Source organism: Poecile atricapillus, chromosome 23 (genome assembly GCF_030490865.1).
Source record: "Poecile atricapillus isolate bPoeAtr1 chromosome 23, bPoeAtr1.hap1, whole genome shotgun sequence".
In the NCBI taxonomy this organism is placed as follows: Eukaryota; Metazoa; Chordata; class Aves; order Passeriformes; family Paridae; genus Poecile; species Poecile atricapillus.
In genome coordinates, this window is record NC_081271.1 from 3589810 (window position 1) to 3615637 (window position 25828).

Here is a 25828-nt window from a genome sequence, read left to right on the forward strand (position 1 = left end):
CCCAGTAGCAATCAGCAGGAAGGCTGCTGTGGGGCAGATGGGACACAGGCCCTGCAGTGCTAGGTCAGCTTCAGGCTCTGTGTTCTGGTTGGTTTTCCAAAGCCTGCTCTGTGGAGGCGTTTTTGAACAAAAGGCAGAGCAGCAGTGAACAATTAAACTGCTGGGGGCACAGTAACCATGGTTCCCCTCTGTGCAAAGAGGTGCAGCCTTTGGCTTGTGCTGAGAGCAAGCAGAATAGAAATGAGAGAAAAGGTTTGGATGATGGACATTTTGGCCAAATCTCTCAAGTGTGCAGTACCAGGCAGTGCTGCTACTGATCAGATCTTGTCATTGTCCTGTGCTGATGGTGTCTGGTGTGAAACGAACTCAGTTCTGTCACAAGTAAGGAAAGACAAGAGCTGAACTGCAGTGGAAAGTGAGCAGGAAGAGGGACATGATCCAGTAGCTCGCTGGAGTTTGAGCAGTGCAGCTCTGCTGCTCCCTTTGCCATTAGATGGAGCTGTGGCTGGGCAGGAGGTGGCCCAGGATGTGCTCAGACCAGGCAGCAGCTCCAGCTGCCCAGCTGCAATCCCGGGATATTGGAGGAGAGCAGTGCAGCATAGTTTCTTGATCCCTAGAGCTTTCCACTATAAAAGGTGCCTCTGGCATCAGTTTCACTAAGCTGCAAACCCTTTCTTCTTATCAGCTCATTGCTCACTCCCGTGTGTAATGCTGTGGAGATACTGGTTTGGGTCTGAGTGAGACTGGCATGAACAGATCGGTGTCCTGAGGAAGAGGAGAACAAAAGGCAGCAGCCATTGCCCAGCTCTGTGCTGTTAGGGCTGAACTTCTCCTCCACCCAGATTAATTTGAAGAGGTCCTTGCTTCCGCAGCACTGGGGACATAGAGCTGGTAGGGGCAGAAGGGATGAGCTGACAGTGTCTGTCTCACCTGCAGAGAGAACGTCCTCCCCCGCCGGCCAAGCCTCCGCCTGATGAAGAGGAGGAACAGAATGTGGAGAAGAAGACAGGCCAGAGTGCTCCCTGTGAGGTACATGGGGCTGGCTCCTGGGGTGTTTTGTGGGAGAGTGGTTTAAACATCAGTTTTACTAGTTTGGGAGGAGCTAAGGATGCTGTTACCTCCTGTGCTCGTTGGGCTGTGAATGTGAAGTATTCCAGCACTCAGCATTGCTGCTGTCCCTTACCATGGGAACTTCCTTTGTCTGGTTCTTCCAAGGCACCTCAGAGTTGACCTTCAGCCTTACTTTCCTATTCTTGGCTGAGAATTCCCTTAGGAAGAGATTTTTCTGACCCACATTGCAATGTGGACCATTGCCCACTAGCAATGATCCCACCACAGGCATCTTCAGTTGGACTGAAACACAGAGGGGCCGTGAGTTCCTGCTTCCTCTGAGCTCCCAGCTGTGGAGGAGCTTCATGGGCTTGTGGGTCCCACTGACATCAGCAGGGATCAGGGGCTTGAATTCAGCCAAAGATCTGGCCCAGCATGTGTTAAAGTTGCCTTCTGCAGGGGTCAGTGCATGTGAGCTGCTTTCTGATGGAGCTCAGGCTCTCTCATTTCATATTGTTGCTGCTGGGGCTGTTGCTTGTCTTATTCACCGGCCTGTGAACCTCAGATGTAAGGACTCTCTGGGAGACACGGCAGTGAGAAACCACAAATGTGCTTTGGCAACTTCTGCTGACACCTAAGAAAACCTTCAAAGCAAATCCAAATCCTGTGGATTTCTGTGCTTCTGTGCCTTCTCCCAAAGGCAGTGGGCTGTGTGTGAAGCTTGTGGAGCGTGTGCCACCTCTGCTGTCAGAGCAGGCTCTGGTTCCACAGGTGCTTTCTCTGAATGTGCTGATCTGCTGGAGGCATAAATGGGATCTGTTTTCTGGAGAGTGTGAAATCCACACAAGACATGGGTGAACATGGCCTGCTGTAGTAGAACTGACTGCAGAGAGGGAGTTAACTCTGAGCTGCGTGTGAGCAAGGAAACTGGGATGTGGCACTGTGGACTGATCCCTGCACTGCTGTTCAAATGCAGGGGATGGTGACCAGTCCTGTGCCTGGCTCTGGCAGAGGAGAGCTGGGCAGCAGGTCATGGAGTAATTGGGAAGCAGAACTTGTTTATGACAATAAACACGAGGGAGGGAAACGTGCTCTGACCATTCCTGCTGAGCTTTCTTGCCATGTTTAATTACCAAACACCTGCTGTGTTGTCCTGCCTTTAATGGCTTTGGAAGCACAGTCCATTAAAGGGAATCTTGCTGGCAAATGGCAGAGTGACTCGCTGGGGAGATCTTGATTTGTGACCAACTTCAGTGACAAAACTTACAGGCAGCATGTGGCTGACAGGAGATGACCTTTTGGACATACTGATGAGGAGTTTGGGTTGATCCTTTTACTCTGCTTGTTCCTCCTGTCCTGCTCTGCTTTTCTGACTCTTGCCCATCTTTTATCACCTCAGAGCTTGCTCTCCCTGGGCCAGGCAGGTGTGCACATGCTCTGGGAATGCTGTAAACATTCTGCTGCAGCATCCCAATCTGCCACTCTCCAGCCCTACTCTCCCATTGGAGCCAGGACACTTAGTCATTGAGTGTTCTGGGGTTGGGCCAAACTCTGGTTTTCCAAAGTAGTCTTTTTATTCCTTGCCAAGCTGCGGCTATCAGTCAAAACAGCTGAGCCTAAACAAGAAACTTCACTTTCATCACGGAAAAGCATTGGTACAAACAGGCAAAGGAGCTAATTGTTTGGAGGTGCTTGAGTGATGCCTTTCACTATCTGCAGAAACCTTCTGGGTTTGGAGCTGAGTAAGAGTCTGCACTGTCAAATTAAACTTCAGTTCCAGTTGTTTACTGCTTGTCTCTGGAAGGGAAGTGCAGATCAAGGACAAGGCGCCACGTTGGCTCCTGGAGTTTGGTCTGCATCTCTGGGGAGGGAGAAGAGAGGAAAGGATGAGTTACCCTTTAAAAAGTCTTTCAAAGTCCTCTGTGGTGGATTAAGTATACCTTAAAGAGCATCCTCATTATTCACAGCATCTTATTGTTGGGCTTTGCTAGCAATGAATGTTTATACGTGCAAACAGCATGGGTGAAGAACTAAAAGCTGAATTGGATGAAAGCTTTACTTGGTGGTGTTGCTCCTGGTCACAAAGCCCACAGAGCAAGCAGGGTTCTGCAGCACTGGTCTTTGTTTTGAGTGAATTTGAACCTGGAACACTATTTAGAGCTTGGAAGGATGATAGATGGAGAAAATCAAGTATCACCAGGCCTGTGAAAGTTCATAGAGTAGCAGCTGGGAACTGTGCTGCTGGAGAGCTTCTGCCTTTGGTGCATTTAAATAGGACAGCACAGGAGTCATCATCCACAGGAGTGTCAGGAGAGCACCAGAGCCTGGCTGAAGGTCCAGGCTGCTGCTGTGCTAACAGGCTGCTGCTGGGCAGGATTTTTCCAAGATCACTGGCAAGAACCTCTTACCTGCTGTTCTGGTCTGATGGTTTTGTGTCACCATCTGGTCAGAATTTTTCCCTAACTTGCTCATTATGAGCTCCTTCACCTGGAAAGGAGCAGGTCTACCTGGCAGCTCCTGCTCAAAGGAGGTAGAATAAATATTTTCCATGTTGGACATGGCCCATTTTCTCCCATTGGGAAAGTCACTTTAAAAGCCAGCTGGGTTCTTGCAGAACAGCACATGGATGTCAGAATCCTGTCTGTGCTACTGACTCTTGGGTGCCTCTCCAAGATTCCTTTAAGCTTCCAGGGCTCCTGGCTGGGTTGCAGTGAGGTAGGCCCCGGTTTGCCCTTGGAGCAGCTCTGATGCTTTCACTCTGGGGAGAAGCAGGAGGTGGTTTGTGCTCTGCTGGCAAGGCAGTGGCATGTCCAGGGGTCTGAGCAGTAGGAGCCCTCCCAGAGGGCATGTTTTGTTCAGACCTATTGTTCCCTGTCCTGGCAGCAGCTTGTTTGCTTTCTGGCTTGGGTTTGTCCCACTGTGGTTTGGGTGTAGTCACACATTGGGGTCACAGAGTGGTTTGGGCTACAAGGTACTTTAAAGATCATCCAGTCCCAAGCTCTTCTCATGGGCTGGGACACCTTCCACTACCCAGGTTGCTCCAAGCCCCATCCAACCTGCCCTTGAATGCTTCCAGGGCATTCACAATTTTCTCTCACTCCATGCCCCTCCCCAGCTCTCTTGGAACCTCATAGGGTGCATTCTTGGGTCACGTTGAGCTCCTGGGACAGGGTTGCATCAACCTGCCAGGATCTGGCCAGGAGATGGTGCTGAAAGGCAGCCGACTGTGCTGTTTTCAGCCGACTGGGCCAGTTTAGCTCCTTCAGCACTGGGATGGCACACGAGGGTATCCAGTGCCTCTCATCCTTGGCATTGATGCAGACCAACATGTGCGAGTCTGCAGCAAGATTCGTCTGGATCTTGCACCAAAACCTCATCCCTGCACATGGCTGGTGGCTTTCCAGAACAGCTGAGAAACTGCCAGGGTTACAAACCAACTCTAAGTAGAGGCTTTGGGGGATTTAAATGAGCACAATCACTGCTGCACATCCTGAAGTTAAACTGAGTTCATACAGTGCTTCCTGAGGACTCTTTAGTTCTGAATATGCCATACATCCTGAGGTCACAAATGCAGATCTGAGATGCCTGAGACGGTGGCGGGGATTTGGGCTTTTGTTCTTTTTGGCCCTGTCCTAATAGGGCCGGCAGCTAAAAAGTGAATGACGATGCAAATTCCAATAGCAACAGTGAGTGTGCGATGGGATGAACAGGAATAATGGTCTCAGCTCTTTTCCCCCTCCCAGGCTGTCTGCAGCCAACTTGCACAGTTGGTCAGTGCTGGAAAGCTGTCAGCAGCCTGAAATACTAAAAATTAAAGGGGTTTGGGTGGGGTTTTTTTGAGGGGGTTAAAAAAACCCGAAGGGGAGTATTACATTTTGGCTCACACTCTGCAGTGAAGCTGCTGCCTCTGCTTAACCCGTGGCATAGAGGCTGTGGGGTTTATGCTGGGACAAAGCATTGCTTTGCAGAGCACCACATTGTGCTGTTCTTCATTAGGCCTCTGCTGCCCGGGGGAGGAACAGGGGAAGTGGAGCTGAGGAAGAGGAACACCCCTACGAGCTGTTGCTTACAGCAGAAACTAAAAAGCCAGTTGCAGTGGACAGGAAAACAAAAGGTGAGTGACCATCCAAAAAGCAAAGCTGTTTGCTTGCATGCACTTCAGGAAAGCATGGGGGGCAGAGGGCAAATGAAACAATGGAAGTCTCTACTGGGTGGGGGCTGGAGGGTGATTGTTGTGTTTCCTGGTAATCTCTCTGTAAAGGAGAGCTCTGAGCGTTCCTGTACGGACTGTACGTGGAGAAAGGGACAGTTCAGAGATTGCAAGGATCTGCTCTGTGACCTCAGAAATGCCCAAATCTCATGCCTGACCAAGCAAAGGCAGAGGGTGAGAGGCTGGGGGCTGCGCCTCTGCCTGGGAAGATGAGCAACACGAGTGTTCCAATGAGCCGTGTTCTCCATCCAGCTGGTGCTGCAGATTTCTGCTGTCCTGCTGTAAAATCAACATCCTGCTCTATGTTAGAGCTAATTTGAGATGGAAACTAACAGAGGAGGAAAATAAAAATGTGTAGAGCAAGAACTAGAACTGTCTGAGACCACTGGGGTACACAGGTTGATATTGAGGCAGCTTCTCCTTCCCTGGAAGGACCTTTGAGCTTTACAAAGCCTCTGGGAACACCTTGTCTCTTGTGTTTGGCTGTTGTTGGCTTTTTGGCTTTCCTTCAACAATAACAACAAAAGATTTGTTTAGAGGGAAAAGATTTCTGCTTTATTCAGAAGTCCTGAGCAGGAATTTGGGTGGATTTAGTTTGAATTCTCACACTGGAACCCCTCTCCCTCTGAGGATGGACAGGGCTAACGAGGACTTGAGTTGATGCCTCATTGACTGCTTTGTCAGACCTGCAGCTTTTTCCCCTCCTTGCAGCATAATATCTATCATTGCTCAGGTCCTGCTGCTCTCCTGGCTGCTCCAGGGTGGCACAAGAGGTCATTGTGTTTCCACTAGCACTTCCCAAAGCCCCTCACTGCCAGAGGCAAATTCTGGGAGCGTTTCAGGTTGATGCTTTGCAGTCTGGGCCAGGAACAGTCCTTGTACAGCAGCCACTGAGCCTGGGCTTTCAGGCTTTCATCAGTGGGCAGCTATTGCTGGTTATTCAGGCACAAGCTATTCCAACTGCTCCACTCCTTCCCCTGGCTGCTGTGTCCAGGCTTGATTGATAAGAGTGGAAGTGTGTCCTAATTATGTGTCAGCTTAATATAAAACCTGAGAGTAACACAGCTGCCTATTCTTGATGCAGATCTTTTCCACTGAACACCTGAAGACAGGAGAGGTTGCAGGAAGATCTTTATGGATCCTTTTATAGATCCAGAGCAGAGTCCCATCTTCTAATGTACAGTTGGAAAGATCAAAAGTGTTACTTCACGGTTTGCACTCCATGGAAAGTGTTGGTAACAAGCTTGGAACCCTTCCCACTGTTACAGTGGGAGAAATACAAGGATTCAGTTGAGTTTTTCCTCATCTTCCCTGACTTTCCCATTCTTTAAACGCAGTCAGCACTGAGGCTGATGGGGGGCGGGGGGGGAAGATAAATTTAAGGAGTGGCAGAATTAAACAGGAGAGTTGAGGGAGAGACCAGAGCCTTACTTGGGGTGTTGGAGAATTTTCCCACCTCTGGGTCAGAAGGGTCCTGGAACATCAAAGGCAGCAGCTCAATCGCTCAAGACATGGAACAGGCTGAAGCATGGCTTTGAACTGCTTCTTGGCTCTCAGTCTGAAGGTCTGGCCTTCTGCATGAGTTCTGGAGCAGCATTTGGTCAGGAGAGGAGGGCTTGGGTTCTTGTGGCTGTTGAAAGGGCGTTTCAGGGCAGCGGAAAGGCTGAATTTCAGGCAAGTGGGTTTAATGGTGCCTTTCATCTGTGATAGCTGCCTTTGTTCCTCTGGCTGCCAGTTGTCTTGTGTCCAGCAAGCAGATGAATGTAGCATTATCCACTGGCTTTGGTGGCCTTTGTGTCTGTTAGAGCAGCTCGCTGTCACATGCTTGGAGCACTGGGAGAAGTTGGCCTCGTGTTTTGGGCAGAGTATCAGAAGTGGCTTAAGCCAAATGCTCTCCCATCCACTTTGGTGTGCAGTCACATGTGTGAAGTCAGGGCACTCAGGCCCTGTAACAGGGTGTGAAAATAAGGGAAAAGCGGAGGAATGTGTGTGGAGTGACCACGAGGAGGCTTTTCAGCTCTTGCTGCCTCCAGAGAGACTTAAGGAGGGTGAAAACACTTGAGTTTTGACCTGTTTGGCTTCTCAGGAGTCACACCCAGGTGTTGTCAGCAGTGATCAGCTGCAGGTAGGACTGATTTGGTGCCTTCTGGTAGTTATTACAAACTGATACTTGTTGAGGTTGTTCTGTGCTGCTTCTATAGGTGGTCCAGCTTGAAGTCCCCACTTTGCCCTTCCTCTTGTTAGAAATTTTCTTTGTGGTTATACTGGTTCAACCAGCACAGTGTGACTGTGCTGCTAACCAGAGAGCTGGAATGAACCAGCAATAAGGTCAGAAAATGCTGCAGAGAGATTGAAAGAAACTCTTTTCTGAGAGCCAGAATGTGGCTGCTGAAGCAGCAGGGTGGCCATAACTGTGGGGATTCTGTGGGGACACTTGGTTATTGCAGGCAAAGGTTTGGGAACAGCTCTTGGTTTGCTGTGAGATGAAGGACAGTACAAACCCGCAGCATACATGTCCTCATGTGGTGTTATCATGGATAGAGGACAGACCTCTGTCCCATATCCTGGGCCCAAGCCTGTGGTTCTGCTGTCTTCTGTTGTGCAGAGTCACATTAATGTTCTCTAAGCAGGGTCTCATTGCCCTTTCTGAAGAGGGGAGTACAAAAGAGCACAAATTCAGGTGTATAAACTCTGCCTGGAATGACTGAGCTTGGTGAGGTTAACACAGGAGTGTGCCATCCTCAGCTGGGTTCCACAGGTAGCTGGCTGTGGAATGGGCCTGTATTTGGCTCTGTTGTAGGTGAAGGATCTTTTTGCACCCCTTAGGGTCAGCTTCTTCCTCTGGCCTTCTGTTTCACAGGAGGGAGATTTGCCTGCTCCTCACTGGACAAATTCTGGCATGATGTAACATGGGCAGCCTTTTCCACGTGCAAATAAGAGTCTGCTGTATGTCCTCACTAATTTTAAGGTTGGGGAGCTTGAGCAGGCAGCAGCTGCAGGAACAGCTTCATTCTCCTAATCCAGGGTCATGAGACAAATCCTGCTGTTGATATATAGGGAAAGAAATCCGGTGGAGGCAGGGCAGTTACAGCTCAGCACAGAGTGTTTAGGGAAGTGTTTCATATCTGGAGTCCTCAGGCTGCTGGCAGGGAAGCTGTTATTGGAATCCTCCCTGGGATGTAGACAGTCTCTACCCAGGAAGGGTTGGGAGCAGCTTCTCCTGTGGGTGAGACCTGCATCAGGCTGTGGCTGAAAAAGGCAGGATCTGTCAAATGATCTGTGCTGGGGTGTAAAACAGCAAAGGGACTGAAATCCATGAAGGGAGCTGGGCAGAAGTCCCTGTTTAAGGACCCTTTCTGAGTGTAACTCAGGTGCAAGTGGAGGAGAATGATTCTTTCAGATCCCCTAAAAGGAGAGGTGTAGAGAGCCTTGCATGTTCCTGCTGCGTGCGCCTCAGTGACAAAAAGACTGAGATGACTTTCTGTATTAGTTCTTCTGTCTGCAGCTTTCAGGGCAGGCTCTGAAATGTCTCCTTCAAGATGTTTCTCACAACTTCTGAGCAAATGCTGTTGCCCTCGCTCCATCCCTTCCTTCCCTGGCAGCTGCCCTGTGTTTCAGAGTCCCTCTTCAGCTCATGGATGAATGGGTGATTGGGATTCCTGTCCAACAGGAGCCCTTTTGTGAGGTGCTGGAGCTGGATTTGAAGCACTTTGTTCTGGCTGGACTCAAGTATTACAGCACATGGCACAAACTTTGGCCAGCTGCCTCTCTGCCTTTAGCAGAAATGTCAGTAAAGGTTTGGCTGGGGCATGGAAGCAACGGTTTCCAAGGAAGGGAAGAGGTTGGAAAGAAAACCTGCAAAAGTTCATCTTTCCCCACAGGTTTATGTGACTGTCCCATCACTGCTGTCATGCTCACCTCTTTGTGGCTTTGCATTAGTACCACTCTGTCCTGTGAATGCAGCACATCTGATTTCCTCTGAGATTTGTCCTCTGAGGTTTCTCTCCAGCATCAGAGCTTTAGAGCTTTGTGCTGAGTAACTGGGTTTAGTCTGGCCTTGTAATGTGGGGTGCTGAGCTGGTCCCTCTCAGCCAGCTCTGGGACCTGCCTTCCCCTTGGCAGCTCCAGTCACAGAAGTGGTGTTTTATGTGCCTGTGCAAGAGAGTCAACAACTACTTCACTGTCCTGGAATCTCTAACTCATAGGATCCAGGATGAGATAATCCCTCGCATCACTCGATCCCATTGAGGGCTGTGGCTGCTTCTGGCCTTCCTGTGCCTGCAAGAAGGATTCACCATGCTCATCAGGCATGGGGTACCTGGGACCCCCACACAAAGGCAAATGACTATTTTAGCCCTTTCCTGCCCATTTCTGGTATGAGGACAGACCACAAAGCCCAGTGGGTGTTGGTGTTTGAAAATCCCCTGGTCAGGCTTGGTGCTGGAAATGTGCTGGGAGCTGGGTTGGGCTCTCTGCTGCTGCTAACAGACTGCTTTTAGTTAGAGTAGAGCTCATTATTTTGCTCACAGAAAGGGGGGTTCCTTTGCCTTGGCTTCCCATAGCTGCTGTCTGCAAAGCAAGTGATTTCCTCTTCACATCCAAACATCCTCCCTGCACTTCAGAGCCTCATTATTGGAGTATTTCACTGTATTGTTCCCTTGCAGCATCATTTTTTAGTCTTCAGCACTAAATGGAAGCAGTTAAAATCACAAGCAATGCTGGGAGGGTGAAGGAATCCTAGGAAACCAAAGTTAGACTTGTTGGCTTGACAAAGTTTTGCTTTTGCAGTTGAAATGCTCGTTCAGCAGTGACGAAGGTGAGTGTGTGTGTGTGTGTGTGTGCGCGCGCGCTCAGCACTTTGGATCAGTCAATTGTTCATGGTTTATGTAGGACCCTGGTACCTGATATTAAGGCTGCTGGGGCAGGAGTAGCTGGGAACCAGTGTCACGTTTCTGGGGCAGCCGGTGCTCCACCAGCTCTGACCACTCTGTGCTCAGTTCATTGCAAAAGAGACTTTTTACTCAAGCTTTTTTTCTTGCATAAACTGTTTATTTCTCTCCCCTGAGCAGGGAGGAGAGGTTAAACTCGGAAGCCACTAGGGAGGGAAGCAGTGGGTTTTTTTGGGAGCGGATTTTGGAACTGGCAGGTCAATTACAGTCCAGGCGTTTTCCCACCCTGCAGCCTGTGCCAAGAGCCAGGCGCACGGCTCTAAATAACGCTCTGGCCTTTATGGAAACGGATCAGATGTTCCAGGAGCCTCCGTCTCTGCTGCTCCCACCTCACTTGCTCTCTCTGCAGGATATAGTTAGCACTTCTCTTGGCCTTATATAGCAAGGCCTGATAGTTAGTGTTAACAGGAATAAAAAACACGGAGAGCTGCCAGATTGCGTAAATCGGGCCAGTGTTTGGAATTTCATAAATGCCATGACTTTGGGTACAAGTTGAGCACACGGAACAATACGGAACTGTTCTCTCTTTATCTCTCCCTCCCTTGCTGAGGGAGGGCAGGGAGAGAGCTGGAATTTTGCTGCTGCTTCTTCCATGTTTTGAATTTCCCCCTCCTCTCTGTTTTCATCCCCTTGAAGACCACAGGAGGAGCAGCGGCAGCCGCAGCCAGGACTCTGCTGAGAGCCAGGATATCCAGGTGCCAGAGCAGTTTTCAGGGTTGCTCCATGGCTCTTCTCCCATCTGTGAGATAAGCGAGGACCCTTTCAGGCTCATTTCCTCTGCGGAGAAGGGGGACACGGAAGCCACGAGCCACCCCGCTGCTATGCAGCTGGAGGATGCTGAGTTACCCTCATCAGGACCAGCACGGAGCAGTTCCCCGGACCCCACGCAGACAGTGGTGTACGCCACGGTGCAGCACGTCAGCCGGGCGGATCCCGCGGCCGTAGTCACGCCCTACGTGCCGCAGCACCCCGGCAGTGCTGAGCCAGAGGGGGACAGAGCTGTGGGCAGAGCCCACCCGGGCAGCAAGCCCAAAGCTGAGCTCAAACTCAGCCGCAGCTTGTCCAAGTCGGACTCTGACCTGCTGACCTGCTCCCCAACGGAGGACGATGCCATGGGGAGCCGGAGTGAATCGCTCTCCAACTGCAGCACCGGGAAGAAGCGGCTGGAGAAGTCCCCATCCTTCGCTTCAGAGTGGGATGAGGTAAGGCTGAGCTTGCTAAAGAGCCTCTGTGCCAGGAATGACTGTGCAGCTGGAGCTCCCCTCTGCCATGCTGCCCTCAGGGGTCCTGGGTGGGTTCCATTGCTTCTGCGAACTCTCACAAGGCATTGACAGGCACGTGCTAACTTGGGAGCCTGCAAATGCCAAAAGATAAAAGTTCATTGGAGTGGGGGAGTAGCAGAATTGCAAGCAGTTTCAAAGTTTTCTACTCAAATACAGGGCTTGGTTTCTTTTAGGCAAGCCAGATGTTTTCACATCCCCAAAACGAGAAAGACTTGATAACAATGCCCTTCACCAACCTTTCTCCTGATTTCCTCCTTCCAGTTCTTCCCTGTTGACTATCCCAATGTCTTGGAAGTGTTGTGTTGCTGGGTCCCTGCTGCTGGGGAGTGTGAGCAGTGCCCAGGGGTTCGTGGGGGTGGAAGAAAGACAGTAATTAGGCTGGTTTGTGTATTTGATAGCTCCCGCTCTCCTCCTCACACGCTTATTTCAGCGGCTGGTTAGCTGTCACTTTATTATCATATCGGACGCCCACGGACAGTTAAATATTTCATGCTCAGAAAGTTGGCCCTGGAGAGCCACCGGGGCAAGATTAAGTGTCCCTCTGAAATTCAGCACCGCAGCATTACTGAAACATTCTTTGGGGATGATTCTGTGCTGGGAGAGCCGGGGCTGCAGAAGAGATAAGCTCGGATGAACCACTCTTTGTACTCTGAAAGGAACTAAGACCCCTGGGGTGGTACTGTGGGTGTGGAGCAGCGTGTGTTGGGTGTGGAAACCCGGGGGAGGGTTGTGCCCCTTCACTGGCTGATGCTCAGCTGCCTCTCCAACCCTGACTCAGAGAGAAAATTATAATCTAGGGAGGAGGGAGATATTTGGAGATGCTAAGAGCAACGTGAGAATCCATCCCTCAGTCTGTTCTCTCCCTCCCCCTCACTCCCTGCCGGGTCTCAGGGTTGCCAAATGGATATTTTCCTCTGCAGCTGCTTGGGCTGGAGAGGCTTCACTGTTAATTGCCCAGGTCAGTTGTACTATGGCTTAGGGAATGGCTCTGCAGCAGAAGGTTCTTTGGAAGGGCTGGATAATTCCCTGTGCTTTTATCTGAGCTGTTTGCAGCAGACACTGAAAGGGCAGAAGCCTTTGGCACGACTGTATTGGTAGCAGAGGTCAAGTGCTGGGCTGCCTGCACTGCCTCTGCTTCCTCTGCTCAGATGAACCCTGGAGCTGCTTCCTCCTGCCTGTAAACAAATCCCTCATTTCCCCTGAGGTGGTCAGATGTGCCCCAGGAGAGGAATCTGCTTTTCCTTCCCCTCATGTTTAGGTGAGGAAATCAGAGAAAGAATGTGAAAAATTCACATCTGTCTGCAATGGGGCAGGTCTCACTTTTTTTGAAAGTCTGGCTGGTTGTGATGGCAACAGTGAGATTTAAACATAAATGTAATTCTGTGGTTGTGTGTTGAATTAGTTCCCTGGATGGGATAATGCAGCTGCTCAGAACTGAAGGCAACTTTCAGCCTCTGCATTTACCAGGGCAATATAAACCTTGTTGAGCCACCCCTGTCAGCAATGGTTGGCTTTCCCTCTGTGCTGAGGGGAAACAGTAGCAGATTTATATTATTCTATTAATTTTAATGGCCTTTACGCAGATGACTAAGGAGGAAGGTGTTTTTTGTGCAGCTCTCTGTGGCTTCCAGCTGTACCAGGCAAGCTGAGGACTCTGCCTGATGGTCTGGTCAGCAGTAGGTGTGTCTGTGCAGGGCACAGGGGCTTGGGGAGGGATCTGTGGTGTCCCTGGACAGACAAGATCCTGATCCTGCTCTGGGCTGTGGTGGCTGACTGGGGACAGCAGAAAATCTGCTGCTTGTAAGCAAAGGGTCACATCCTTGCCCTGGCCGAGCGCTGCCAATGCCCTTTGTTGGAAGTGGAAGGTGGTGCTGGCTTTGCCAAAAGGGTGGGATGGGGAAGGAATGATTCACTTGGCAAAGCTCATCCCTGTTCCCAGTTGCAGCTCCCCTGCTCCAAGGGCCTGGCCCAGAGTGTTACTTTGTGCTCTGTACTGTCCAGTAGCCCCATCAGCCCACGTCCCATCTGCTCCTGAGCCCCTGCTCCTTGCTGGAGTGGCAACGCACATGTGGTGCCCCTGCAGCTACTGTCAGGTGGGACTTCTGTGTGAGCAAGGCAGAGAAACTCTTGCATCAAACATCCACGTATTGCCCGGGGAGGTGAGGACTGAAAATGCTCAGTCCTGCTCTATTGGGAAGCAGGGTGGGGGCAAGGAGGCATGTGAGGGGCTTGAGCTCTCAGTCAGCATAAATATTTGAATCCTTCCAATCCTGTCTGAGGGCTGAAGTGATGGATTTGGTGTTCATCATTGGCTCATGAATATTGAGCAGACAAGGATGAGTGGGGCAGCGGCAGTTCATGGAGGGGTTTGGCTCAGAACAAGCTGTATTTGCACCTCTGAGGGAGGGGAGCTCTGGCCCTCAGCCCCACTGCCAGCCCCCTTTTCAGGGTGGATTAATTTGCTTCTGCTCTGCCTTTCTGCTCTGTGGAGCAGCTCCAGACCTGCCCTTCAGCCTGGTTCATGCTCCAGGCTCCGAGCAGGGATATCTGCAGTCAAAGCCTGGGGCTGCTCTTCTGCCTTGTAGGTGCTGGTAAGAAAAACAATCTGTTAAATGATCAGGGCAAAAAACAAGGAAGGCTGCTGGGAATTAGCCTCAGACCTAGCTCCTGACATCCCTTAACATCCCCTGACATCCTCCACTTCCAGCTGCCTGCTATCAAGTCAATGCTGAATTTGAATTTTGGAGTATCCATCTCACAAAATGAGGTTGTAGTTCTGTGTTCTGACTTAAGTCCTCTTAGGAAGAGATTAAATGTCCTTCAGAAAAAATTTAGGGAACTGAATAAAACATGCACGTTACTTTATTTTTTTTGTTTTAGAAAAAAGGAGGTGCACAGTCCACTTTTTATTTTCCCCAAGTGAATTAGTTGAGGAGCTAATGAATATTCTGTAGCTAATTATGGCACTGGACATTCATCTCTGATGACTAGCTGCATGTTGACTAACTCCATGTCTCCTGAAAGGAATGCTTTGCATCTGCAGCAACCATGGATGTGGTGTTTCACCGGTTCCTGACCTCTTCAGGGGCTGTTGGTGTCCCCCGAGGGTGGATGCCAGGAGCAGATGGCATATCTGTGGTGCCTTCCACCTCAGGCTTGGAGCTGGGAAGCAACTTGATGGAGGTTGTGGCTGCTGTGGGTGGGTGCCTTTAAACCTCATCTGGACTGTTGGGTGCTGCAGCACCCTGTGGAATCAGTGTCTTAATTACAGGCTTACTGTGGAGGATTAACAACATTTGCATTGAAATGTGAAACTTTCTGGAAAGCTTTTGATGCAAAACCTGCCTTAAAAACACCCAGGAGTTAAAATTCAGAGCTGCCAGCCAGTACCATTGAAAGAAAATGCAAATATTCCCCTTGTTACTCAGGAAGAGCTGCTGGTTTTGTGCCTGGTGAAATTGCATGGTGTAAAAGCTCAGGCGTCAGCCTCTGCCTCCCAAAATGTTTCATTTATTCTCTTGGTTCACGTGTTCAAATCTCACCTTGCCCTGGGTTTGGCTGGTGGGACCACGCAGGGTGGCTTGAATTGTCCCCAGGTGTCCCCTGCCCCAAGCTGACCCTCACCCACAGCTCACATTCCAGTTTCTCCTTTGCCTGAAATAGTTGTGATTTACTTTTGTCTAGGGCTGAAGCAGTAGTGGGGTCAGTATTTTTTGTCTTGATTTCTGCTAAGCAAGCATGGCCATCAGGGTCTTAATCAGCTTTATTATTGGGCTGATTATTCTATTGTCTCCAGATCCCAGTGTTTCCTCCTGTTTTTCCTGTGCTAAGGTCAGGAATTCTTACATCATCCCTATGTCCAATCTCTTCTCTTTGCCCCCAGTGGTGAGATTTCCTCCAGCCTGATGAACTTTTTGAAGTGAAAGCTTTTGTGTTTCCACCATTTTTAAATCTGATGCAAAGGATCAGCCTGCTGGAATTGTGAGCCAATGGAACTAAGCCAATCCAAGCCAATGTAAGACAAATTACTGGTTTTACTGGAAAACCAGTGTGCTGAAAGGCAGATGTAAAGACCAGGCATGCTTTGTTCCAGCAGCAAGGGTTGCACACAATATATTTGCCAGTAGAGCAGCTCCATCCACCTCTCTGTGTGTTTGTGGGAGCTACTCAAGTGTGTGAACTCAATATTTGTGAATCAGAAGCTTTTGATTCTTGTGTGAATGATTCGTGCTCTGACGGATGTTTTGGTTATGTAACAACCTTGTGATCATTGGCGTTTTTGGGGACGTTTTTGTTTTTCAGGAACAGGAATGTCCGGCCTCAGTGTCCTTGCTAAATCCAGTCCTTCATTATGTTCTCTTCCGCTTTGCGTTGCATCTTCCAGCACTTCTCAAGTTTTTATTTTAAAAAGAGTCTTTAAATCTCTCTCTCCAGCCTGGAGCAGCTTCACTGCTCTTTCACACAGGCCAGAGCCAGCCTTGCTTGAGAACCTTACGTTGCTTTTGGGGTTTGAGTTAGGATGCAGGAATATGGAAAGACAGTGAATTGATTCAATGCTTTCCAGGGCTTTGCCTTGTTTCTTGTGAGTCAGAGTAGCCATTGTCCAGTTGTTTCCCTGCTGTGGACAGATGTGTTGCTGCATTTGGCCATTCTCTTTATCGTGTCAGCGTTGGATTTTACTGTTTGTCAAAACAACATTGATATTTGGAGGGCTGTGATACTGCGGATCCATCACACGCTGTTGTGAAATTCAAGTTTATACCATAAGTTCCTTTTGCTACGTGTTTGGATTTGTACGAAAAACATGGGCTGGAGAGTGGCGTGAAGCAACAGGCCCTGGTCCCCATCCAAATGAATTTCTCAGAGACCATATTAAGCCAGAAAATTTGTTTGCCTTTATCACTGGCAAACAGTTGCAGAATGATTTGAAATAAATTCAGCAAGTCTCTATGCTGTGTGGAAGGCTGCTGGGGGAGGATGGAGCACAGCAGCTCTTGATTCGAGTGCTCAAATGTGCCGTGAACAACTGGCTGGTGCAGTTTAGCTTTGAATTAATAAACGGAGCGTTATGTTTTCCAGGCCTCTGGTGTTTGTTATGCTGAGTTCATACAGGCTGGTGTCTTTTGGAGACATGGAATATATTGAGTAGTGAAATATGAGCCGTGTGCTCGGTGAGATGGCAATGGGAGAACAGAAGCTGAAGCATCATAAACTGAACCAGAAGTGGTTTATGGGCTGTCACCAACCTAGAAATGAGATTCACAGCCCAAATCCAAATTTTTCAGGTCTGTACCTGTATTAAGGAGTCAGCGGGTATCATCCCAGATCCCACTCTTGCTCCATCCCTTTCAGACACGCTGGTGGATGCTGCAATCCTGCCATTCTTCTGCTCCTGGATATATCCCAGCCGAGTCTGAGCAGCCTTCCTTCCTCTTTCAAGGGTGCAGTATCAGTCAGTAATATGAGGTTTGCTGTGGTATTGGTGCAAAATGGAAGTGTCAATGATTCTGTGCTGCCCCAGCATCATCCGTCGACCTGATAGTTCTCCCCTGGAGTTTAGAGCTGACCTGCTGGGCTGTGATGGGGCTGCTCACATCATCACTGAGGGTTTGTTGTGCTCAAAGGGGTTTGAAACTGTAGAAGCAGCTTGTTTGAGGGTTGGTCTTTTTATAATTTGAAACCAAATCTGCCCCATCCCCCAGCTGTTAAAGCTTGGAAATAATGAAGTCTTAACTCCTGACACTCTCCTGGAATTGCAGAAATTTAAAAGACCTATAACCTTTCCACCCAACTTTGTAAATAGCTTTTGAGACTGAAATCGGCTGCTGGAGCTGCTCTAGTCTGCTGAGCCTGAGCCCCAGGCAGGTTTGTACAATAGGTTATGAACCCTCAGTAATAAGGATTTATAATGGGAATCCTGCTATATTCTTAATTATACTCCTGCTGCATGGTGTCATTATAGTGCACTAATGCCCTCCATATGGCAGATAGTGTGTGCTTGGTTCTGTGTGGTTTTATTTAATTACAGACATTTATTTGAGGAACTTCACTGCTCAGAGTCTGAGGCCTGTGCAGGTGCACTGCAGGTCCTCCTCCTGGTGCTCAGGAATCACTGGTGATTTTTAAGCTGCCAGTTTGGGAAGGGGCCACAGAGGAAGCAAAAAACATTGACCCACACAAGGTAGGGAAGCCCTGGCACAGGTTGCCCAGGGAAGCTGTGGCTGCCCCATCCCTGGAAGTGCCCAAGACCAGGCTGGACAGGGCTTGGAGTAACCTGGGATAGTGTCCCTGCCCATGGCAGGGAGTGGGAGTGGATGAGCTTTAAGGTCCCTTCCAACCCAAATTGTTTGAGGATTTTAATTTGCTCAGGGTGACCTTGCTGTGTCTTTGGCAGTCCCTGATGCTGTGAGCAGAGACTGAGGACAAACTTTGGCATTTGCATTGATGCTGACTGTAAGGTGAGGTTTTGTGAAGCCCCATTCAGAAAGCTCCAGGAGCATCATCTTGTCTCCAAGACAGGGTGAGTGTCACCCTGACAGTCATGGTCAGTCTGGTGCTGTCCAAACAAGGCTCCTGCCCTGTGTGTGGGCAGACAGCCTGTGTTGTGTGAAGCTCTTTATTCAGGGGACAAAAGCACTGGGGCTGCTTTAATAGCCCCCAGTCTCTCTCAATGGATTTATTGGCTTCAAACTTGAGCAGTGGCTTGGGGAAGAAAAGCTGGAGAGATCAGTATGGACACCCTCGTTTGGCAGCCATCAGGGCAGGGTGTGGAATGGGGCTGGCTGTGGAGCAGAGCCTCTGCAGAGCACTGTGTGCCCTCAGGGACAGGGGGTCACTGCCCTCTACACAGATGTGGGACCTGTCCATCTCTGGGTCCCTGCTGCTCCTGCAGGCTGGGATCAAAGAGGAGATATCCTTCATCCTACCCATGTATGAAGCTATTGGCTGCTCCTGCCACGAGCACTGGGGGTGGGGAATTATACTGCTGTGGAAATGTCTCCTGTCCTGCAGCAGGACAGACCTCGGCATGCCACAAGGCTGGCTTGGCCTCGCTGGCCTTCTGCAAACAAATGCTTGTTCCTGTGTTAACAGAACCCTGCTTGGGACGGTTTGTTTTGAGTCAGATTCTGTTTTGGAGTCACTGGCCAGTTGCTATGTTCCCATGGCCACCTGCCTGCCTGGAAGAGGTTGCCCCAGCCCCGGCCGGACTCTTGGCCGCACCCAGCTCCTTTTTTCGGAGAATTTGTATCTTGTACCAAATGTAGGCAAATGTGAAAATAGATCCAAGAGCTCCAATCCTGTAACTGCTCCACAGCTCCTTCCAGGCACATTCCTGCTATGGGGTTAATGAGGGACACTCACCCGTCCTTGCAGCCTTTCCTTTTCCCAGAGCACTTCAGCTGTGCAGGAGCTTCCCTGGTGGGGTTTGAGGGCTCATTGGCTCCCCATCACTATCCCAGCCTGGAGCCAGCTGTCCCCCTGCATTAGGGATAACAGATATGGTTGTATTAATTTAGAAGGTGGAAGCATTTTGTGGTTTTTTTTCTGTGGCTGTAAAACAAATAAACCATAAAATCCCCACCCCAAACCAGCCCCACAGCACAACCAGAGATGGTCACTTGGTGCTTCAGTGGAAAAATACAGGTTAAGCCAAAACAAATCGGAACTGAGTGTTCAGGCTACAACTAAGACTGAGCTGCAGCGCTATATTTAAACATGATATTTTTGTATTTTAATAATTAACCAGTGGGAAAGAACAGCCTAAAAAACTGTAGCATAGGCTATTTTCAAGGTATCTTCTCTTCAGCCCCAAGTCCATGCTGGAGTGCAGCTGAGGAAAGGCTGCAGAGGATAGGGATGCTCTAAAGCAGTGGTTCTCTCTCCAGGTTTGTCCTTCTCCTCATTCTTCTCTGTGCAGCGTCCTGACAGTTAAATCGAGCTGGTCAGCCATAAACCTGTGTTTGAGGTGGTGTGTGAGTCTGTTTGAGGTGTTTGCTTTTTGTGGAGAGCCGAGGGCAGGGCAGGATTTCCCTGGGCATTAATGGTAGTAGCTGGAACTGTGCGTAACCGTGACCGGCACTTGGCAAGGGAGAGCTGTGAAAGGTAATCCTGTGCCACGTGATTGTTTAATTTCCATTCAGTTTTATATAGCACAAGGCAATTCCCTGCTTTTGAGGAAGAGGTTGTGGGTGTTTCAGTGCATCAGAGGCACCTGCAAGTCCTCAAGGCAGTGTTGGGACTGCAGAGCTGGCAGTGCTGGGGGCTGAGCCTGGACAGCATCAAGTCTCTCAAATTAGGAGAGGGCAGCATGATGGAAACAAAGGGACTTCGCCTCAGAGTTAATTTGAAATTTGAATCCAGCTAAAGATTCCCAGACAAGGTACAAGAGCAGATCCAGCTCAGAGATATACATTGTCCTGAAGCTGATGGGCGCCAATCTGCAAAGTTTAATGTCCTTAAACTTTTGGAGCTTGAACTGAATTTACCTCAAGACCCAAATTGTGCAGCAATCGCTCGGGTTGCGGCAGTGTCCCAGAAATCCTCTGCAGCTCGGGCTCAGTGCCTGTCCATGGAAGGGAGTAGAGCAGCCAGTGCCAGGGCCCTGAGAATTCCCAGTACCTGGGAATGGAGCTGGTTCTGCACCATCCCTGTATTTCCCTCCAGTCTTGCGTGGCCAGAATGGTACTTGAGGGCACTGTGAAATTCAAAGGTTTTGCTGGAGAAAATTTACTGCTTTAGGGGTCAAAACCATCTGCTTTGGTGGTTCTTGTTGGAATGAATCCAGCAGGCCTCAGCTGTCTCCCAGTAGTTCCAGCAAAGGTTACGTTCAGGTCCTGGCTCTGCCCAGGGGCCAAGGAGCAGAGAATGTTTTTGCCTTAGGGCAGGATCTGTGTGTCCATTGACTCCAAACCCCTTCTTTCTAGATCATACTTCCCTTTTCTGCTATATGTGTTGGGATTCTGATTGTTTTTCCAGGATAATTTTGAAATCTCCCAGTAAACGGGCATTAACTGTATTTCAAGTCCAGTAGAGGTGCTCATCCTCATGGTTTTCCAGGGGCAGAGGAAATCCTATCCTTAATAGCTCTGTTAGAGCTCACAGGACTGCCTGGTCCCTGGTAAGATTTAACACTGCAGGTGCCATGTCCACTGCTCCCTGCAGGAGGAGGGGTTTCCTGGAGATCTGCCTTGGCAGGAGCCTTGTAAGAGGTTTTTTTTGTTTCACCAAAACCCCTCTCTGGTGGAGCTCAGCTCCAAGCTGTCCCTGAGTGTGCATGGCAGTCAGATACAGCCTCTTGCAGCATCACATAGGGAGCGAGGCAGCCCAGGGTGAAGTCCAGGGAAACTTGGACTCCTTCCCTAACTATGTCCTTAAATGACCAGGAGAAAAAAAGTTGAGTAAGAATTGAGGTTTATTCCCCCACTCTATGGCCAGTCACTTTGCATTCAGCAGCAGCTACTCAGAAATGCCTCACAGGGGTGTTTGCTTGGGAGATCTCCTTCTGGGAGTCTTACTGGAGGCACTTTGTTTGTTTGTTTTGTTTTGTTCCTTTCCTGCTCAGTTATGGACTGAAGAGTGGGGTAAGCAACCAGCCCTGAGCCTCTCGAGTGTGTCACTCTTTGAGAGACAGTGGGTTTCAGTGCTGAGAGTATTGAAGTGTCTGAACTGACCAGCTGAGCTGCAGTTTGTCAGGTCTTTCCTCTTACAAACTAACCTGGGAATTATCAGTTCTCCCTCTGCACCACTACACTGGAAGCCTTGATTTACAAATTATGCTCAAGAATTGCTTGAAAAGTTTCTCTTCTCATTTAAGGAGGTATCTCCTAAAGGTTCACTGGGAATTGCAAGCCACATGAATTTATTCTTTTGTGTGTGTAGCAAATGCAGCCATTTTTGTGCAGCTCTTAAGTGGACTCAAACCCATTCCAGCAGAGTTTGTACCTTTTCTTCCTCATTGCCTGAGGTTTCCCTGGAGCTGTAGACTGTGAATCGCTTCCATCAGAGATGGAGCTGTCTCCTGCTCCCTCTCCCGGGTCCTTCAGGCATTTGTCTCATGGTGCTGCTATCCCAAATGATCTGTTTTCAAACCCTTTAGAAGCACCTGCTCCAGTGGGAGCACAGCTCCTTGCATAGGATTGGGAAATGTGGTGGTTTAAAAGATAAATCAAGCCAAAACAAAAATTCCCAACAAAACAGTGTGGGGAAACCAAGTTCCCAGTCTGCTTGCTGGGAAGGAGTGGGTGACAGCATTGCTGCTGGTGTAGGGGGCTGTGTGCCCTACAGGGTGAGTGAAGAGTTTGGGGCTCCTTCCTGACCCCCAGGCTGTGCTCCAGAGGGATGGATTTGTTGAAGCTTTTTATTTCCAGGCACTGGCAAGTTGTGGAAGGGAATGCTCTGCAGAGCCTCAACCTCTACATATCCCTTCTGAGCCATCCATCCCAACAAAGACTTACCCAGGCAAGGTGTTCAGGGTACCTCTTGTGGTTCAGAGATACCTTAACATCCTTTCCTGGATTTCTTTAGCTGTCACGTGGGAGGTGAAATCCTGGGCTGCTTTTGCCTTTTCCTTAGGCTTTATGAATAATGCAACACGTGCTTTTATTTTATTTCCAGATTGAAAAGATCATGAGTTCCATCGGCGAAGGCATTGACTTTTCCCAGGAGCAGCACAGGATCTCAGGTAGTGTACCCGGCATGTGTCCGTCTGTCCTGGCTGTGCTCTGCACACAAACAAGGTGCTGGCTCCTGTGTGTGGATGTCTGTAACCTGTTTTGGCTCTGGGAGGGAGAGGAATGCTCTGGCACAGGAGGAGCAGACCTGGGTTCCCACATGATGCTCAATGCTGCTGCCAGCAATTTTAATTCTACACTCCTTGGGAAGATTCCTTTAATTTTACTGAATGCAGCTGCAGGATTTTCCTCCTAGCTCTTTCCATCAGGGCAGCAGCTGTGCAGAGCAGGGTTGGGTGGTGCCAGTGGTGGGTCAGTATGGGTGCCATGGTGGCCCTTTGCATGTGGTTAATCTGCCAGGTGCCTCTGGGAGGCTCCTGGGTATTTCTAAGTGCTATTGGTACCCACTGAACAAGGCTCTTGGAGGACACTTAAAATGTGAATTCTCTTCTGTGCCTTTGATTTGTGAGCAAAAGCAGAACTCAAGCTTGTTGGAGAGCTGCCATGACAAGGGATTCTGTCCTTTTAAATCCTTCACCTCCAGGCTGCTGCAGCAGAACAGCTCTGACTCGGGGTGGGCAGCAGCTCCTCCTGATGAGATGCTAATGCAGATCCGCACACGCAGCTCACACGGGCTGTGACAGAGCTCACCTCATACCCATTTGTCACTCAGGTTTTTTCTTAGGTGAGGAGGAACCCACTGTTCCCAGTGGGAGTTTAGCCTGATTTGAGCTCTGCATTCCAGGGTCAGGTGGCTTTGCAGAGGAGTTGGAGCTCTGTGTGGGTTTGTGCTCCCTGCTCTGACAGCCTCCCTGCGCCAGTCCGGGCTGTGATGGATCGATAGCGCTAGGGAAAGGTCTGACATGGAGGGAAGAGGAAGAGCCAGTGCTCCTGCAGAGCTGCAGCTGTGCAGGGAGCACTCAGCAAGATGGACACCCTGGAGCAGGTGGGCACGGGAGCTGCTGTGTCCTGGAGCCAGAGGTTTTCCCACAGGCAGTGCTCTGTCACACTCAGTTTGGGATCCCTCATGCGCAGATCTTCTGCTGGGCACATTCCCTGTTTGTCCCTCTTTTCTCTGGAGCAGGCAGAGCTCTGCCAGCTCCTCCCTGGGAGCTCCCACACATTTGGCTTTTCCTCCACAGGGCTTTGTGGGACTGTTGTGCTTCAGGTCATGGTGAATGTGCAGGGAAATGCAGCAAGCTCTCCAAATGTTCTTGCATACTTAAAATGAGTGAGGTTTGAGGATATTGGGGCTTGTGACTAGCTTGGGGTCTGGAAAGGTGAAATGCCTTATTGGGAGTTCCTGTGGGGATAAGAGTGTTTGGAGCTGCTTGTATGAGCAGTTACTCTGTACAACTGCCTTGTGTCTGGGTAATGGCTTGGCAAGGCCTTCTTGGAGCACCATCATTTTAGGGATATCAAACTCCACCTGCCCTTTTTCTTAAGGGAGTTTGGCCTTGGAAGAGATGTTTGTGTCTCTCTGCACCAAATTTCCATGAGTAGGTGGGGTGATGTTGGTCCAGCACAGCCCATGCACTGATTTCATCCTCCAGAAAAATGCAAACTTCACTAAAGATTGTTACTGAAACAGTAAAACCTGAAGGCTCCTCCTGAACCCTGGCAGCCTCTTCCTCTCTGTGCTGTGGGACTTGAGAAGAGCCTTGCAGGAGGCACCACAGATTTGGGAATGCTGTGATGTCACAAGTCAGAAATTGTGATCAGGGTCTTGCCAGGGGGCACAAAGTACTGTGATTCTTCTGTTCTTGTATCATCCTTGTATCACACAAATATCAGGAATATTTGGGGCATCTTACTTTTCAGCCTGGGATGTTTTAGGTGTCTGTTCTTCTCTTTGTAAAGGAAATCCCTCCATTCCCTCCCTCCAAATACTTCCCTCTCTTCATTTTGTCATGACCTGAAAGGGTTTTGCAAACAGAAAATCTGCACTTGGTGTCACTGTGGGCTTCCCTTTTAAAAGCAGAAATGTATTTACAAGTGCATGCAAGGCTGAATAAAGTAAGTAATTTTAAAAATTAAATTGAGGAGCTCAGGTGAAGGAGCTGCTGTGGTTTCATTCTCCCTGCCAATACCCCAACAGCTCCCAGGAATGCTGTGGTAGGCAGCAAGCACTTCCTTACCTCTCTCTTGATAAATTAATTCTGAGCCAGCCACAAATCACTTGGATCTGTCACAGCAGACCTGTGACATCATTTTTTAAAACCCCCAAGCCATGTTGTCCATCATCAAGTAAATATTGAGGAGTCAGTGATTTCCACTGGAGAGTTACGGAGCCGCTGCCTCCCTCCAGCGGGTGGGAGAGCTGGGAGGGGGGAGAGGATGAGGAGAAGGGAGGGACAGTGTGGGGCTCGCGGCTCAGACAAAGCCGCTGCAGCCGCCGGCGGAGCGCAGGCACCAGCAGGGGGAAAGGATGGAGGGGAGGATGGAGAGCTGGTGTGCAGGAGCTCCTGGCACACAGTCCGGGCTTAGCTGCTGCCCCGGAGCATGGGCTGGCTCAGGGGAGGGAGGCAGAAGCCTTTTGTGATCTCGGCATTGCCGCGTACGCTGGAAGGACCGGCCAGCGCTCCCAAATACCGGCACAGGAGCAACCCCTGGGACCAGACAGCAGGAATTACCCCAGGAATCTGCAGGTGACACCGTGAGCTCTGTGTGTGCAGCCATTACAGCACAGTGGGGAGGGATGGCTGGAAGGTACCAAACTGCTTCAGCTGACCTGAAGGTTCAAAGGAAGCAAACGGGGGTCTCCTGATCATCCTTTTCTTTGTATCCGTGCTGGAAACAGACATGCCAAGGAGCCTGGAAATCTGCCTGTCTTGCGTAGCAAATTCCCTGATGAAAAGGAGATCTCTGAACTTTTTTTTGGTCATACTTAATGTATTGAGCTTTACTAGAGGAGAGTAACAAGTCACTGGACTCATCCCAGGGGTGAGGGAAGGGAGAGCTTATCTTCCAGGGCTTCCATAGGTGTTGGGAGGAATCTCCTTTATCAGAGGCTGAAGAGGAGGTGCCAGGGCATAGCTCGGACTTGAGCTGCTGCAGGAAGAGGAGAGAGTGTGCTTGCATTTGCTTTTTTCCTTTTGCCGTGGCTCAGAAGCAGGGAACCGAGATGCCTCCATCCTGCAGAGCTACTCCCCGTCTGAGCGAGGGGCTACATGCGGCGGCTGCGCTCGGCCGAAGGAAATGAAGGAAGGGCAAATCCAGGTGTGTGCCCAACACCTGGCAGGACCAGCAGTGTTGGGTGAGAACCATCCTGGCTGTGCTGTCACACAGTGCAGAGCTGGGGCTGGGCTCTCTGGGGCCAGCATGCTGGAACGCCAAGCGACGGGATCGCTGGTAGAATGACAGAGCCAGGGCTGCTGGCCGTGTGCCTGGGGTCTCCATAACGCAGTAACGGTGAGACAAAGCTCCTGCCATGGTTTGCTTCTCAGGACTGCTGGGGAGGAAGAGCACAAGCCCTTACTCTCCGCTGCTGCAGTCTGTGCTTCCTTTGTCTTGCGTGTCTTCCCGCGGACAGCCGCTCTGCCTGGGCTCCTGCTGCTTTCCCGAGCATCTGCCGTGTCCAAAGCTGTTGTCTCTCAGGCTGCTCCGTGCTCCCCGCTGAGCTGGGGCTGTGTCCGGAGGTGCGCGGATGAGAGGACTGGCAGAGCT

General features: G+C 50.0%; 1 protein-coding gene across 9 annotated transcripts in view; it reads left to right on the top strand.

Annotated features, from left to right (window-relative positions):
- The window catches only part of ANKS1A (ankyrin repeat and sterile alpha motif domain containing 1A), a 76719-nt gene that overhangs the window by 27955 nt on the left and 22936 nt on the right, over positions 1-25828 (top strand). For 8 of the 9 annotated variants that reach the window (XM_058855598.1, XM_058855591.1, XM_058855592.1 and 5 more), the window contains 4 exons: positions 937-1029; positions 5047-5164; positions 10846-11411; positions 22107-22173. In XM_058855598.1, the coding sequence (XP_058711581.1) occupies positions 937-1029; positions 5047-5164; positions 10846-11411; positions 22107-22173 (844 nt within the window). Of the gene's footprint in view, positions 1-936; positions 1030-5046; positions 5165-9954; positions 10077-10845; positions 11412-22106; positions 22174-25828 lie in introns of those variants that run through there. The other variant, XM_058855597.1, reaches the window with a different exon arrangement.